This window comes from Ctenopharyngodon idella, chromosome 5 (assembly GCF_019924925.1).
Source record: "Ctenopharyngodon idella isolate HZGC_01 chromosome 5, HZGC01, whole genome shotgun sequence".
Lineage (NCBI taxonomy): Eukaryota > Metazoa > Chordata > Actinopteri > Cypriniformes > Xenocyprididae > Ctenopharyngodon > Ctenopharyngodon idella.
Genome location: NC_067224.1, coordinates 21,226,010 through 21,243,668, shown reverse-complemented (window position 1 = coordinate 21,243,668; position 17,659 = coordinate 21,226,010). Strand labels below are relative to the sequence as shown.

The window sequence follows — 17,659 nt, the reverse complement described above, 5'->3', positions numbered from 1 at the left end:
TAATAGATATTTACAAATTGCCAGTGTGCACCAACCACTGAACTTGAAATGTGCTGGGAACAAAAAAGGAGAAATGCTCATGTTTATCCATTTCAGTTAACATTTTAATATACAATTAATGTAAAACATCTTTGTAGAATCTTTCAGGATGACTCAAAAAAAAAAAAAAAAAAAATCGAAATTCTTACACAAAAAAGAAAAACATTTTTCTTATTCACAAGGATAAAATACACTGTAAAAAGTAATACGCTCTATCTACTCCATAAAATTGTGGCAACAGATTACAAGCAATATTATTAATTAAATTCAACATATAAGAATTGAGTTAGAATTAATCAAATTAATTCCTTAAAGTCAACCATTTAAATTAACAAACACCATTACAAAAACCACAAACTGACATAAAAAGCAAAGTGTCAAACTGGCCAAATAAACAACACTGATCGCCAAACATTTTAAATACAATTAACATCAACATCTAAACCTCTGTTAATTCATGTGTTTCTCTTTCCTTCAGTGATTCTGTTATCATCAGGTATCTTCGATGTTAGCAATAAAAAATTAAGGGTTCTAAATTCACCTTTGACGTCTGTCTGTTATTCAGATATTTTTGTTTAAATTTTACTTACATTTTTAAATGGTTGACATTTAAGGAATAAATTTGATTAATTCTAACTCAATTCTATTTGTTGAATTTAATTAATAATATTGCTTGTAATCTGTTGCCAAAATTTTATGGAGTAGACAGAGCGTATTACTTTTTACAGTGTAAGCAAGCGTCAAACATTACATCAGCACAAACATTTCTGGCTCAGATGCAGAGGTTTGAATCACGTGAGGCCTCATTTATAAAGCGTGTGTACAGACAGATTAGAGCAGTGGTCTCAAACTGCCGGCCCGCGGGCCATTTACGGCCCCCCTTCCCCTTCCCCTTCCACCCGGCCCACAACTGATCTCAAAAATAAAACATAATCGCCGTTCTAAGGGGCCATTCACATATCGCGTCACATAAGCGCCCGCGCCGCTTTCTCCTTCTTTCCAAAGCGCTTTCGCTCCCGTGGCGTCTGTCGTTGCTATGCAACCATGAACCGCGCTCTCCACGATGACGAGGAAGTTTCAACAAAACAAAAATTGATTTCTAGTCCTTGCATTAGATCTACTATTAGATATATTCATGGAGATGAGAAGTAAAAACCCGCCCTGTACAGCTATGATCAGCTGTTCGGCATAGCTTTCGATGTTGTTAAGTAAAGGCCGAAGCTCATCGGTTGGTACTTGTCGCATGAAAAGTTGAGATGTTTTGGAAAAACGAGCGCGCTGCACCGCATGCGCGTTTCAACCACGCCGCTTCTATTATGAGCGCGCTTGCCTAAATTACAGTAAAAGCACTCGCGCAAGTCGCGAGCATCGATTTAAACCACCAAAACGCGTCCGATGCTACCAATAAATGCTACCGATGCTCAAACGGCATCTTGGACAAATGTGGCTCAGCTGTGTGAGCAGAAGCGTTGCCAGATGTCTGGCAAGAAATAGAATAGTGTACAAATGTATTCAGGGATTGCATTTGTTCAGTACAGTGTTGTTCAGTGTTGTTACAATGTTTCCTTGTCAGTGTACTGCAGGTTTTTGGAAATCTAAGCTATTCTTGCAGTTCACCATTCTAAATTAAAGGATTTGGATGATGACTGTTTTTGTTTTTTTTTTGTTTTTAAATGTTAATGATATTAATTAGGAGTCGCTTACAAAGGCGGAGAACTGAAACCATTCGGCTGCGTGCAAGTTCAAGATCATTTCTCATCTAAAAGAGAGGTGTACACTTGTTTTCTGTGCATACGTAATGTAGTACAAATGTAGGACCGTTTCTACACAACATTTTATAAATGAGGCCCCTGAGGTACTTAGACTTTAGGAAAAGTCACTAAAAATACTACTTTACACAGAACTCTGCTTGAGTTGCACAAACTGCAGTGCCAGTCACCCGCTGAGGTTAACCTTTGAAACCTCATCAGTGGCATTCACAGTCACAGGTGGTTATTACCTTCAGGAGCTCAAATACGTGACATCACCAACGCTTCTAAAACAAGGAACATCTCACCCTCCTGCCAAACCACAAACCGTTCCACATGTCTAAAGGTAAATATTACTAGTGGTTTCACACCATCCTCCTCTATGATGCCCCGGTTACATCATTCTCACAGACTGATCCTGCTCTGACATCTCAGTGGTACAGTTTCAGTCAAATTCAACAATGTTTATAATTGCAATGTATGAGTACATCGTGAAACAATTCCTTTCTTATGTGTCTCCTCCTCTGCTGTGCTTCCCACTGCACTAACAGCAGCCTTCGGTCAAGGAGTCCATTGTTGCGACACATACACTGGTTCTGTTGGCTTCATGGTCTGAGGTTCCTTGGAAAAAAGGCTGGCATGATGGAGATGGCAAATGGCAGAAGAGTTCTGTTTAACTCACAATGTTTGAGCACATGAGTGCATCGAGGGGTCAGTTAGAAGTCGGTGTCCCAACCCGACATTTCATCTGGAGGGATTTCTTCTTCAGGAGGATAACTGTCAAAGTAACTGTGGTCAGTGGGTCCCTTCACCTGGAGAAAAAAAAGAGATAGATCAAATAAATAGTGAGAGAAACAGAAAGGAATAACAAGATGATGTTCTGATACACTACTGTTCAAAAATTTGGGGACAGTAAGATTTTTTTCTTTTGAAAGAAATGAATACTTTTATTCTGTGGGGATGCAGTAAATTGGTTGAACGTGACATTAAAGACATTAATATTTTAATGTATCTTCAAAACTTTTTAAATAATTAATATATATATATATATATATAACTTTATAAATAATACATTTATAAATTATAAACCTTATAAATTATACTTTATAATTACTTTATAAATTATAAATTATTATATTTAACTTTATAAAAAATTAATATTTATAAAAACATTAAAATATAATGTTACAAAAGATTTCTATTTCAAATAAATGCTCTTCTTTAGTTTCTTCTTTCTCTATCTAATGTTCTATTCATCAAAAAATACTTAGAAAAAAAATGAAAAAATCATGGTTTCCTTCCCACACAAATATTAAGGAGCACAAGTGTTCTCAGCACTGATAATAATATGAAATGTTTCTTGAGCAGCAAATCAGCATATTAGAATGATTTCTGAAGGATCATGTGACACTGAAGACTGGAGTAATGATGCTGCTGAAAAAAATCAGCTTTGCTATCAGAGAAATAAATTATATTTTAAATTATATTAACATAGAAAGGGGTTGTTTATAATTGTACATTTCACAATATTACTGTTTTTACTGTATTTTTGTTCAAATAAATGCGGCATTGGTGAGCATAAGAGACTTCTATCTCTGACCCCAAACTTTTGAATGTTAGTGTACATGTCATTGTATGATAAATGTGTGTCTTACCTCTCTTTTAAGTGGTGATATCAGAGTTCTGGATTTCATACCACTCCAGCTAAACCCTGTAAACCATCTAAACACCAAAGAACAACATCATGAATTAAATAACCATTGTAAAATGTATGTAGTTGACAATGACACAGATTTCAAAGTTAGTGTTTATGGATGCCCACTTTCACAGTGTGAATGCAAATGTAATGTTTTCTAACATGACAGAAACCTGTTTAGGGGCCAAAAAAAAAAAGTCAAGATTAGAATCTCTTCAAATTTGCTGACTGATTTGATTAAACTTTCTCAGAGTGACGTGTTAATGATGGTGCAAAGACAAAAACAAGTAAAATATAAGTAGTGATATTTGCAAACGCACTATATACATAGTTCTGTATACTGAGTGTACAAAGTCTGAGCAATATTTTGTGTTAAAACATTAGATATTACAGTAAAATATTTTGTGTAAATACATATGAGATAAGACAGTCAAATTTATGAAACTGAGGATATTCTTTAGTCAAACAGCATCAGACTGTGACTGTGACTAGTCTCACCTGTGCTTTTTAATGTCAGTTATTCCATTCTTTAGATTGCCCAGTCGCTCTGAAGGGTTTTGTCTTCATAAAAAAGAGAACAGCAAAATCATATTATGATATTTTTCAGAGAGACCTAAAGAGTTTCAGAAAACAAGTAAAAGAATAAGTTAAGAAGGAAGGATGCATGATAATACCTGCACAGCTTTCGAATAAGGTCACCTGGCCTCTTGGTGATCTTTTTAGGGAAGTCCATTTTCTCAATTCCTTTCAGAATGAATGTGTATATAATCATCTGATCTGAGCCAGTAAAGGGGGGGCTTGAGGAACAATCAGATCAAACACATTAGAGTAGGTCTTTCAAATGCATCTGTATTATGAAATGTTTTCCACCAGAAACTTGAGCTGATGCAAACCTTCCTGTAAGAAGTTCAAAGATCAGGATTCCAAGAGACCAGAAGTCCACACTGAGACCGTGACCTTTATTGAGAATGATCTCAGGCGCAACATACTCTGGAGTCCCGCAGAACGTCCAGGTCTTCTGGCCACACTTGAGCTTCTTAGCAAAGCCAAAATCCACCTGAGAAAAGATGTTTGGAATCAGTATCACCGCACTGAGTTTAATAAGTGAAGTTTCCTGACTTCTACTCACCAATTTGACATATCCATCTGTATCCAGCATCAGATTCTCAGGCTTCAGGTCTCTGTATATGATGCCATTGTTGTGGAGGTAGTCAAAGGCCTCTGTCACACAGCCCACACAGAACTTGGCAGTGTACTCATCAAAACTCCCCCTGTATCAAAACAGAGAAATTTTTAGCATAAGCATAAAATCAGTAAAACTGTAGCTGATCTGGCTGCATGAAATAGGGTGAACACCTGATTATTGTACTGTTGCAGGACAGTAGATGTGATTTTGCGGGACAATGCGGGACATGTGTGAGAGATAAATTTACTATAGCCTATACTATGTAAATATTGATTTACATTAGTTGGAAAGCCTTTTTTGCCATCACGTTGGGTGAAAAGGTTAAATCGCCAATAAGCTTTGTTAATTGTGACCAGCTCTATGACTGGCACTCAATTTGCCCAGGTTCGAGTGATACAATGTAATTTACCCTACAGGACCTATTCAGTTTGCTAAATATAATGAACAGAGTAACAGGCTAGTAGGTAAAAATCACATTTTATACAAAAATACATTTTTTGTATAAAAGTGACTAAAGCCACAACAAGTTCCTTGTGTGTTTGCACATATTTGGCGAATAAAGCTCATTCTGATTCTGATTCATTCTTATTTTCCTTTTTTAGACTATGCAAGCATTAAATGTGTTTTACCAGATTCAATGCATCTTGAACTTTGTTCAAACTAGGTTTGATCAAGATGTTCTTATCCAGTATGTGTCTAGAGGAAGTCCTCTAGACACATACTGGTTAAGAACATCCTGGCATCATATACTCTTTTCAGTTGTCATCAGTGGAAAAATCCCTCTTTACGAATGTGTTGGTTGGTAATTTTCCCACTCTAGGTAGAACTTGATGGCTGTGCAAATTAATTTTTTAAACGGCAATAACATTTTTAGTTTTAAATTTCTATTTGTGGTATTGTAGATTTCAGGGAAGAAAAAAAAAATACATTGAAATGCGGGACACTGCTCACGTCTTGCGGTATGCAGGACAAAGCTCCCAATTCCGGGACTGTCCTGCTTTGGTCACCCTAGCATAAAATGGAGCTCACCTGTCTCTCAGAAGACTCCAGATTTCTCCACCCAGACACGCCTCCAACAGCATGTATACATACTTGTTGTCTTTGAAAGTGCAGTACATTCTAAGAGTAAAAATGTACAGATCAGATCAAGACATAAATAAGTTTTGAAATTCACATTCACTGCCACTGGCTTTTCTCTTATGTTTGGTTAAATTAAGCTCTTTTAGGTAGGATCCTTCTCTCTTAATTTAATCATGTCGGCACTAAGTGGATTCATGAATATCTCTTCAAAAGCAATGAACAGTGAAATTCAATGATCACATTATCTTTAAGATCCTCTGATATTTCCTAAACAAGACTAAATAGGCTTTACTAAAACAGTCTGATCATATACAAGATGAACATACTTTACAATGAAAGGAGAGTTTGTTTCAAGCAAGATCCTCCTCTCTGAGTAGATGTGCTCTTCCTGTCTGTTATCCACGATGTGCCGTTTCTTGATGCATTTCAGAGCAAACGTCACATTCTCATTCTTCACTTTCACCTAGAGCAAAACAGGCATCATTATTGCTCATCTCACTAACTCACTTGGTGGGAATGATTTCTGTTTGAATATTTAATATCATAAAGAAGAAGTGTGATTATTGTGAACAAGCTTCTAACCAGTTCAACTCTGCCAAAGCCTCCAACTCCCAGCGTGGCAATAACCTCGAGGCAGCTGAAGGGTATAGTGGATGCAAAGCTGCTCTCTCTCTCTTTCAGCTCTATCATATCATGTGACACTGGTGTGGTTGGTGGGGTGCAGCTTCCTGACCTCCTAAAATAATAAGTAAGGATTTTCAGAGATAGGAGATTGTCATTATTTAATTATACAGAGTGGCAAATTTATCTAATTTTAGAATTGGTTACTAAACATCTGAAAAGGAAAAAATGCAGTTGGCCACATTGAAATCCTGGGATTTTTGTTTCCATTTAAAATTTGCATTACTTCTTGGCCACTAAACAAATAAGCAAATTTGAGACACTGACCATTTTTCTCTTAATAAAGTCAGTTTAAGTAATAAAATTTAACAAACATGCAAAAGAGAAGCAGTTTCTCGAGTGGTCTCAGACTTGTGGACTCCACTGAATATATATAGATAAATAGGTGGATTGGAGATTCAAATGCTTAAATCTGGCATTTTCAAAATAGCTCCTGACCAGTTGAGATATTCTTAAATTCACACTACATAATATCCAAATATTTGAATTATCAATTGTGAATTATGGTTGGTTCTTAAATTCTGTCAATTGGGGATTGGTGATAAATCTCAGCCTCTAGTTTTTACCTTTATGTCAAAACACTTTTTTGTTTATTTTTTAAGGAACTGTGCCTATAGTACAAAATTTAGTGCTATTTTAAAGCACAATGAAGTGGTAAGATGTCAAGTCAAGAAGATTATCACTGTTTCCCATATAAAGTTATTTATAAAAGAAACTTACTTAGCATTTCTTTTCTTATCGTCTCGTGCTAAATTCTCGACATAGCTCTGGAGGTATTTCTTAAGCTCGTCAAAAGTTCCGACGGTTTGACTGAAAGTTCTAAGAGAAGACCGTTGTTATTCTCACAGACTACAAAAATCATAATCAACTGAATGATGATGATCTTAAAATGTGAACTCACTCTCGATCAATGACAAGGCATTCCACCCTATCCTCATCTGCGATTATATTCGCAGATCTGACATCATCACTGCAGTTTGACAAAACAGGAACACATTAAGTGCATTAGACATAAAGTGAGCTAAAAATGACAGTTCTATGCATATGTTTGTAATATTCTATTAACTAATATACACGTTGACAGGACAAAGTTTCTGCTCTCTGTTACTGCAGTGATACTAAAAGTCCCCATATTCCAAGAGGTTATTGAAACAGGATTAAAGTGGGGAAATGAGAATTGAGCTGGGGATTGAAGGACAGCACCTGATGAGGGCCTTCTCTCCGAAATAATCCCCTTTCCCCAAGGTGTTGATGATCTGAGGCTCTTCATGATCCTGTGTGCTCTGTGTGACTTTAATCTGGGCAACACAGAAAGACAGAAGTTGCATTTCAAAACGTACAAACCATATCAGTTTAAGAGAACAATATGTTTTATGGTCTGTCTTTTTTCTTGGTTTCATGATCCAAAACTATTTTTAATTATATAGATGTCATGCTTTATTATAAAGAATTCATGTGTGTTGAAATGATGCATCACATATATACTGCAGAGTAGACCACATTCACAGATTAAAATCCTTCAATTCTAGGCAACAAGTATTCAATAATAATGATATTGTAGAAATGGAGTTAGTTCATTGAACTCTGATTCATTCTCAATCCTGTAAAATGATCCACTAAACCACAATGACCCTCTTGACCTTTCCGATAGGCAGTTTTTGGTGGCCAGCACTAATGGTCTTATTCCCAACACGCTCTCGGACATGGTGGCGACAGGCTGACGAGAACCATCATTTCCGGTAATTAAATTCTCCCCTCTCAGTAAAACATCTTCCTTCCCCCCATTTTGAGCGACAGTAGAGCAGAAATCAACAGGGGATCCGAGCCTGACTAGCTCATGCTAAACAGTTCCTGTTGCTTCCCAGTGGAGAGTCCTGTCTCTTAACCCCTTCAGTGTCAAATTACTGATTTATCAGAACGCATTCGACCTCCCACAGACCTAGATCAGTGTCTGCAGTGAAGTCCATGAGGATTTGTGGAGTGGAAAAATGGTGCCTAAAATGGGATAAATCACATTTGTTTTTTGATGGTTTTGCTTTAGCATTGAATGGTGTGAGTACATAGCATAACCTGGGTAGAAGGGTGAATTCAGGTTAATTGGGACACTTTTTCCAAGTCATCTCAATGGCAAAAAGTGTCCCAATCACCCTGAATTGATCCTATATATACCTAAAATTATGTATACACTGTCATCTTCAGTAGGCATGATAAAGGGCTATACACTTTATAATTACTAAAAGTTCCCAGAAAGGAGGAAATTAATATTATCACAAAGGCATATCATTTTTTACATTTTAAATTATAGTAGTAATTCATTTTTAGTATATGTAACCTCATGAGACATGATTCAGTGCTAAGCATGGTACACTAAATACAGTAAATACACAAAACAAAGCTTTGACAAAACAAATTGATGATAATATATCGCAAATTACCTTTCCATTGGCGATTATGTAAAAAGTGTTTCCTTCTTCTCCCTCCCGGATGATGTAGTCTCCCTTATTATAATACTCCTGATCAGGAAACGCAAGACAAAACTCATTTAGCTATTGATTTTACCATCAAGCCACTGCTGTCATGTTCCCGGAGAGACTCCCCGAGGGAGACAACAGGAAGGCCGCCATGTCTGCTTTCACAATGATATAAGAAGATACATCTCCAACACTTACTGCTTACTTACATACTTCATAAAATGTGTTTCTTCATTAAAAGAAGTTAAATTGTACAGTTGACATTAAGGTAACACTTCACTAACCATTAAAACAGTTCAATCTCTTTATAATAAATAACAATAACAAAAAAATAGCATTTTGAAACTGGTTTTAATACTCTAGAATAAGCTGTTTACATGACTATTTTTTTTTGCTGTTGTTGTTACTTTTGTTGCCTAGAGCTTGAGAACTCTGTACCTGAACTGATATCCCTCCAGTTCAGCGGAAGAACAAGAATGTTTTCGAGTGATTTGCTAAAATAATGTTCTGTTTACAGTGGAATGGAATGATTCACCTGAAATTTGAGTTTAAATCTTGTTTAGAATTTTTCAAATTAGATTTACATCTGAGTTTTGCCAAACTGAATCATTAAATCATTCTAGAACATTTTAGTGGTCTGTCAGAGGCATTCCAAGACATTCTTTGAGTCTTAATTTCTCTGGTCCATGTTCTCCACTGATCTCCATCCCCAACTGTTTTTCTGACAGAGCTCTGCTGTTTCATTAGAGAAGCTCTCTAGATATGCCACGCTCCTCTGAGGGTCTCAAAACATTTGTCTGCTTCTAGCATCCCGTCTGCATTCCATTCCCCACTGTTTAATGATGGAGTTCCACATTATCTGCATGTTTCAGTCCAAAACATCTGGGCCACTATTGGGTTACATTGCTCCCCTACCCCTAGAGAGGGGAATATAATCAACTCCATCGGAGTGATTGAATAACGACATTCTCCCATTCGACCACAGGGGCCGACAATCGAGAAGAATGTCCTTGATGTTTTTTCAGCATGGAAGAACATGAGGATGCTTATTTGACGTTGAGTTGACAAAGCCCACACTCTTTTAGAAAAACTCACTTTGGCCCCTCATGGAGTAATGGAATAAATCAGTCAGCAGCCTACACTGGCTGCTACAAACATCTTTAACAAATCACTCGTCCTCTCGATTGGAGCGAACACTTCGCACAGCCTTAGTCAAATAACTATGGTAACAATATACTGGGCCAAGCGATGAAAGATACAATATCAACACTGCTTGTTCGAAATTGTAAATTTGGATTTAGACATCTGAAAACCACACTACAGATGGATATTTTGGATCAGATGGGGCTGGTTAGTTTTTTGAATCACCAGATTTTAATAATGTTAAAAGGTTGTACTTACCACCTCTAGGCAGTCCACAATCTTAGTTAGTTTATCCCCAGGTAGACTGGCAAGAAGTGAAACACTAAAAAAAAATAAAGTAAAGTAAAATAAAATAAAAAATGTTAGGACATTTGTAGGTGACAAGCAATCAAGCATCATTTGATTTTCTAAATATAACTTTTTGGCATTTTTGCCTTTTATACATTTAATCAACATTCAATTTTAGCTCAGTGTTCATTTGTCTTATTTAAAAAATATTGATTTAAATTTTGATCTATGAATTTCATATGACTAAACTGATACAAACAATTTAAGATTGCCCCTTTGACTTGGATTGAACTGATGGTTATGGAGAACAGTTGTGTTTATTTCATCTAATATAAGATAATGTCTCTCAATCCTTTCTTATTAGAATGTCTTCAAGAGTCCTCAAATTGAATTATTTCATTTTCCTCCTTTCATGTTTGCTATTTAAACTGATAGTTCTATGAGCAAGGTCACAGAGGTCACTTCAACCAGACCGTGAACTGACCTAATTTATCAATAGCATTGCTAATGCCACGGAAAAAAAAAAAAAATGTTTGTTTGATCTCCACAACGTTTCATGCAAAACCTGCTCTTTGATGTTTTCAGGTCCAGCTAATGCTTGGCTACACATTATGTAGTAGGACACCACAGTAAACAGCGGGAGGGATGAACAGTTTGGATTACCTCCTCAGGAAGTTGCGGTATTGCTCGTGTCGAGCCTCTGCGGTCATCCGCATGATGTTGTGAAAGATTTCTCGATCGAGGGCCCATGTCTTCACATTGCTGGCCGCTGTGATCATAACAAAACAGCAGGTAAGGGAAATACCAGGAGCTTCCTCGTTCCTCACTGAGTGGTGTCCATTTAAACTTCAGTGGTTCAGTGACCAGGAAAAAACAGCTGCTTCCAATAGGACCATTAGGAAGTGGTTAAATTTTATCATGGTGACTTGGTAGAGAACATATTTTAAATATCAAAGTACCTACAGTGCAAGTGTAAAGAAATAAAATTATTGTAACATTAAGACTCTTAATGGTCACATTAAAAATTACCCACTGAAAGAATGCACCACACTGATTTATAATTTAACATTATTGATAACCATATTTTACCACACATCAGTGCTTTTTCAAGAGTAAATAATAGTAAATAAAAGATATTATGAGGGAAGGCATTTGAGATGGTACATCTGGCCACACAAACAAGCAAACAAAATTACTGACAAGCCAATGAGATTAACGCTACAAGACAAAACAATGGTGTTTCAGTTCTCACTGGTGTTTATTTGATAGCCTGTGGCTACATGAGGCCAATCTATGGTCACAGCATGAACTAAACGCACAAATAGCCGCCATGCAGGGACCATTTCAATTCAATTATATAATATATTTGTCAGAAACAGAACTATACTACTCATACACATCTAATGTGGGAGATAGAATGAAGCACAAAGAAAGAACTTCACCTTTGACCGATGCAGTCCTGGTGCAATTGTACAAGATGGCTAATTCACCAAATGTGGTCCAGACTGCAATTGATGTGAGCAGTTTGTTGTGCTGATAGACATCCAGCTTGCCATCTGTAAGAAGAAACAGTACTTGAAATTGTTTCTTTTTTGCAACAAATTCTGATTGAATTTGCACCTTAATTCACTTTTAATGGTTTGTCCATTTATAAAGGGAAAAAATGGGTTTATTATGATTTACTAGCATTAATAGCAGTAACTAATGACATATGAATAGATTTCCTCATATTATCTTTACTAATGCCTACACTCTAAAAAATGCTGGGTTAAAAACAACCTAAGTTGGGTTGAAAATGGACAAACCTAGCAATTGGGTTGTTTTAACCCAGCGGCTGGGTTAAATGTTTGAAAAAAAAAATACTGTTTAAAAATTACTATATGGCTGGTTTAAATGAACCCAAAATAGGTTGGAAATTAAAAATCAGACACATAATTACTAGAGGCAACAATAATAATCAAAAAGGTGAACATTTATTAATAAGCAATTTAATAAATGTTTATTGATTCATTATTAATAAATGTTCATTTCCAACATACTTTGGGTTCATTTTAAGCAAGCAGTACAGTCATTTTTAAACAATAGTTGAGTTAAAGGAACCTACCCAGCACGTTGGGCAAACATTTAACCCAACTGCTGGGTTAAAACAACTCAGTTGCTGGGTTTGTCCATTTTCAACCCAACTTGGGTTGTTTTTAACCCAGCATTTTTAAGAGTGTACACTTACCTTTAGGTGAACAACAGCCACTGCGGCAGTACCCTTAAAGGAGCATGTTTGTACCTTATTTTGCCCTATAAGGTGCATAGTAGTACCTTAAAAGGATAGTTCGCCCAAAAATAAAAATTCTGTCAGAACAACTGTTAGAACAACTTGAGGGTGAGTAAAAAAATTATTTTGGGGTGAACTATCCCTTTAAGGATACACATTACTACTCTAAGGTAATAATATGCACCTTTTAGGGGTAGATAAAAGGGTACTGTCCCTGTGACAAGCTGTGGCCCCATAAAGGTAATATTTTTCACATTTTATCTGACAGTATAACCAGTGAGATTATAATAGAATAGCACAATTAATTACTTGATTCATACCTGCAAGCACAAATAAGTGGTTTCCCGGCTCTCCTTGTTTTATGACGTATTCTCCCTGCTGGTACGTCCGCTCATACATGCATTCCACCATGTCTTTGACCTGTTGCACTTCCAGTCTCCTTAGATACTGGTTCTTATTCAAAGCATCTGTGAGGAGCTTCTTTACACTGTTAAAGATATTGGTCAACAAAACTGTGCTGAAGTTGTCTAATTTGCGATCCAAAAATTAAAAAAAGATTATGAAATATTCAGAATACTATTTTGCTTAAAGCTGTGACTGCTGTGATATTGTTACTCTTGGACTGTCACTTGGGTTGACTGAGAACAAATTATTCAAGATGGACTAATTGGACAGTTCTCGCTATGATGGGCACCAGTCGTTTCATTTTCAGTGTTAGAATAGAGACAGGATAATGAATCTCAGCATGGTGTTTTGCAAGCAGATTAGACCAACTTAAGCCTCCCAACATAATGAGCTTAGCATATGAAAAACAGACTAATTACCAACATGAAAAAATGGCACATCTATTTTAGCTCTTTGAGGATGCTTGATACAATATTGAATATTCTTTTTCAAACCCACGCACATACAGTATACACACACAAAACACATAACATGACCTGCTAAGGTAACCTTAAGTTCACAAACATACAGCTTTAAACCATATTTATTCCTTATGATATCAGCCAATAGCTAATCAAACTCTCATTCATTCAACGATTCATTTAAAAGTACAGATTACTGTTGCTCAGAGATGCAACAAATTCTGCTTCGACTTCGCATGGAACTATTTCTGTTGGCGGAGCAAAAATATACAAAGTAACTGGCAATATTTTGTCTAAAAAGTTACTCATTAATAATTTAAAGGCATATTTCTTAAAGGGTTAGTTCACCCAAAAATGAAAATTCTGTCATTAATTACTCACCCTCATGTCATTCCACACCTGTAAGACCTTAATTCATCTTTGGAACACAAATTAAGATATTTTTGATGAAATCCGCCACAGAAGAGAAGATATTGTTGAATAAAGTCAGTATTTTTGTTTTGTTTTTGTGCACAAAAAGTATTCTCGTTGCTTCATAAAATTGAACCACTGCAGTCACGTTGACTGTTTTAACAATGTCTATAGTACCTTTCTGGACCTTGAAAGTGTTGATTATATTGTTGTCTATGGACAAGTCATATACCTCTTGGATTTCATCAAAAATATCTTAATTTGTGTTCCGAAGATGGACAAAGATCTTACGGGTTTGGAACGACATGAGGGTGAGTAATTAATGACAGAATTTTCATTTTGGGTGAACTAACCCTTTAAATATACCCAGTCACAAATACTACCATAACCACTATTGACAATCAAGTTCTGGAAGGAATTTGGCCTCAAAAGCAGAAAATTAATCAAATTTCTCACCTTTGCTCTTTCCAGACTCGTGCACTTTCAAAGTAGAACTTTGGTATACCGCTGGAATCATACGTTCTGGATGAAGGCTCTGCAGAAACTCCAGCTTTTGCTCCTTTCCTCCTGTTGAGGGTATCTCTGAGCAGGCCTGTGAGACACTGACTGACCTTTTCCTTGATTGGTGATGGCAGGAGACCCAGCTCCCCTTGATTCTTCAGTGCGTCCTGGAGTTTGTTGAGTTGGAAACACTTGTTCCTCAAAGCATCAGAGATCTCTGAGATGGCCTGTCTCTGCTGGGTCAGCTGCTCTTCTAGATGTTTGATCTGAAGCTCCTTGGCATTCAGGTCTTCATCCTTCTTCTTCAGTTGACTCTCTAACTCTTCCACTCTAACTCTAAGGACTTGAGGAACTGAGCTTGTTTCCCCATTGTTTTTGGATTTGGCCGAGCCACTGACCTGCTTGAGAGGATTCAGCTTCATAGAACCATTTCCCATTTTGGCACTCTTATTCTACAATAAAAGATGATCAAGTTCAAGTTCAATTTGCTGTGGATGACATCACACAATATAATTAAAATAACTAAAGGTTATTATTATATTTCAGTCTTAACTCTCTTTTTCTGTCAGTCAATTAAATGGCTTGAAAAACTTATTTAACACTAAAGTGATTATAAACAACATTTCAAATTGAAAACATTTTTTACATTACTCCTTTATGGCATCTCAGAGACCCCATACATAAAAAAAAAAAAAAAAAAAAAACAATATATCAATGTAACAATATGCAGTCATTTCTGAAAAGTGGAGCTCTACTTTGTGGTAAAACATATGAATACTTTATTTTAGTTATTTTATTATCACTGAGATACTATTATAAGTTTTTATAATATTTGATTTTCATTTTAATTTAAAGTTTTTTTTAACTGTCTATATAGTTTTTATTAAGTTTAACTTTAGTTTTAAGTTTAGTTTCAGTTATTTTAGTACTTCAACTTAAACCAAATGAACATGAGAAATGCTGCTTGGCAACTAAAATAAAATAAGTTTTTATTATTTTATTTCAGTTAATATACTATAACAACCCTGGAATACAGATTCAATAATATTTGCCTTCCGAGTTTTAATAAGGTCAAATAAATTTAATAAAGCACTTGAGTTAAATTAGTTTTTTTTTTTTTACATGTACATCAAGAAGGTCTCAGGGACAACCAAAGCTTGAGGATTAAATACGTGTGTGATTGCGCATGGTGTATTAATTTTAATAATGAATCCAAGATTGCCATTTAGTCCCTGCCGCAACACAGTTTTCTAGATAAATAATATAGATAATGCTGCTGGTCCTTCTGGGTGTGTGCTGATCTTTTGTTGTCAGATTTGATGCTGGCATTTGTGCCCTACAGAACACAGCTTTGATGGTAAAGGTTAGGGGATCCTCCCAAGCCTTTCATCTGCCCGTCATGTCTCTCATTATGAGGGACACGAGACACAGAATGTTCGTTCATATTTTCATATCATCGCAGATAAAGAGTGAGAGAGAGCGTTTTACCAGAGATTGGCCCCAGTGATTTAGACCTAATCAATAATTTAGAGGCACAGTAATACCGGATGGCACCAGCACCCCGTGAGTGTGCAGTATGCTCTTTCCTGGTGATGTCATTCTTTGTCATTCTTTTCATTGATGGAAAAAAATGAAATAGGATGTTTTGTAATTCACTTTGGGTTACAAACATACAATGGACACTGGACACTCCCACCACAGAGAAGAATGTTTGAGCACAATCACAGTATTTACAGCACCAGCAGACCTCATACAGATGCCTACATCTCCATACTTAAACTTTGTTAAACACAAAGTAGCCAATGCAACTCAATAAGACAGTTATTTTGTTTGCATCCAATCTGATGTTGAATTCACAGGAAATTTGATTAGCTTTATGTCCTTACATCCATGAGAGATGTGTTATTTAATTTAGACAGGATGTTTACAGAAGGAAAATACATATTTTACGTAACCCACATGCTAAGCTAAATCGGAAATGGGAAATAAATAAACGGTTTTTTATAACGATGCATGAATGACAAAAATGTCAATATTTTAAAATAATATATAGCCTACTTTTACGTTAATTTCGCGCTTTTGCATAAGCCATGAGGACGTTACACCTGTTCTTCCGTTTTATCACCTAACAACTAAACGCTAGTGAGAGGCAGAAAGTTAAGTTTTAAATGACAAGAAAACTCCTACCGTTTTCGTGTACAGGAACACTTTTTCGACGTTTCTCTGGAAAGTAAAAGAAGACGGTTGAAAGAGAGTGTTGTGTTTGAGGCAGCAGCCCCGGTCAGCAGCACTGTTCTGTTCACGCGCACACACTGGGCAGCATGTGTCATTTCTCCACAATAACTACACTCAATCCCTTTAGCAGTCGTGATGGCTTCATGACAGCAGGATATTTTATTGATCTCTCTCTCTCTCTCTCTCTCTCTCTCTCTCTCTCTCTCTCTCTCTTTCTCTCTTTATTTTTTATGTCATTAGCTACTCAATTATTCATTTATTTTTTGGTTTGTTTACTGAAGCGCCTGCTGAAGTGTTAATGGTTTAATGAAATACTGTTTTAAATGTCACGCTTTACATGTTATAAATGTAACATTTTGCTGTTTCATCTATTGTTTTGTGTTTCATAATTGTTTCATTATATATTGCTGAAAAGCATGTGAAGTTTAACAGCAGGTTCTATTCTGACAACTTACCCCGTATAGTGGAACAAAAAAAAATTAAATGCATATATGAGCAGATAATAGCACGCGTACATCTGCAAGATGTCTGTTAAAGATCACATCATCTGGAAAGCATCTGCTGTGTACAAACATCTGATAGACGTCTTTAAGATGTCAGTTTCACAAACATTCTAAATCATAAACATCTTAAAGACATCTTTTAAACGTCTAATTGACATCTGACAGGAAACGTCCTATAGACGTATTGCAGATGAGCAAACACTCTAAAATATACATCTTCCAGATGTAAACTCACACATCAAATAGACGTCTACAAGATGTATGTGTGCTATCATATAATGAATAATATACGAATAAGAAAATTAAATATATAAAATTTAAAACATAAACAGTTTCTAGTGGAGTAAAAATGTAAACTGTTTAGAACAGACTAGACATCCCGTCACTGTAGGCCTATCTCAAAATCTTCTCGACTTTACTGAGTCTGTGCTGTAGAACGTTTCTATTCACATTCATGTATCCATCATTTAGACCAAGAGAGAAAGATTTTGCACATATAGTGCTATTACAGCAATCCCATAGTCAGTTGAATTGATTTAACT

At 36.1% G+C, this 17,659-nt stretch overlaps 1 protein-coding gene across 2 annotated transcripts; it reads right to left on the bottom strand.

Annotated features, from left to right (window-relative positions):
• Nucleotides 1-746: 746 nt before the first annotated feature.
• prkg2 (protein kinase cGMP-dependent 2) lies at nt 747-16,694 on the bottom strand. 2 transcript variants are annotated; one of them, XM_051895434.1, is made up of 19 exons: nt 16,567-16,694; nt 14,335-14,831; nt 12,922-13,088; nt 11,775-11,888; nt 10,996-11,101; nt 10,303-10,366; nt 8,866-8,943; nt 7,634-7,728; nt 7,332-7,400; nt 7,151-7,249; nt 6,332-6,485; nt 6,076-6,212; nt 5,699-5,788; nt 4,613-4,754; nt 4,377-4,540; nt 4,158-4,280; nt 3,982-4,044; nt 3,443-3,509; nt 747-2,599 (listed from the first exon to the last, which is right to left on the bottom strand). In XM_051895434.1, the coding sequence occupies exons 2-19, from the start codon at nt 14,814-14,816 to the stop codon at nt 2,504-2,506; spliced, it is 2,310 nt and encodes a 769-aa protein (XP_051751394.1). In that variant the 5' UTR covers nt 14,817-14,831; nt 16,567-16,694; the 3' UTR covers nt 747-2,503. The 2 variants fall into 2 exon arrangements, with proteins under 2 accessions (XP_051751394.1, XP_051751395.1); XM_051895435.1 differs by lacking the exon at nt 16,567-16,694 and having other exon boundaries at nt 14,335-15,222.
• Nucleotides 16,695-17,659: the final 965 nt, after the last annotated feature.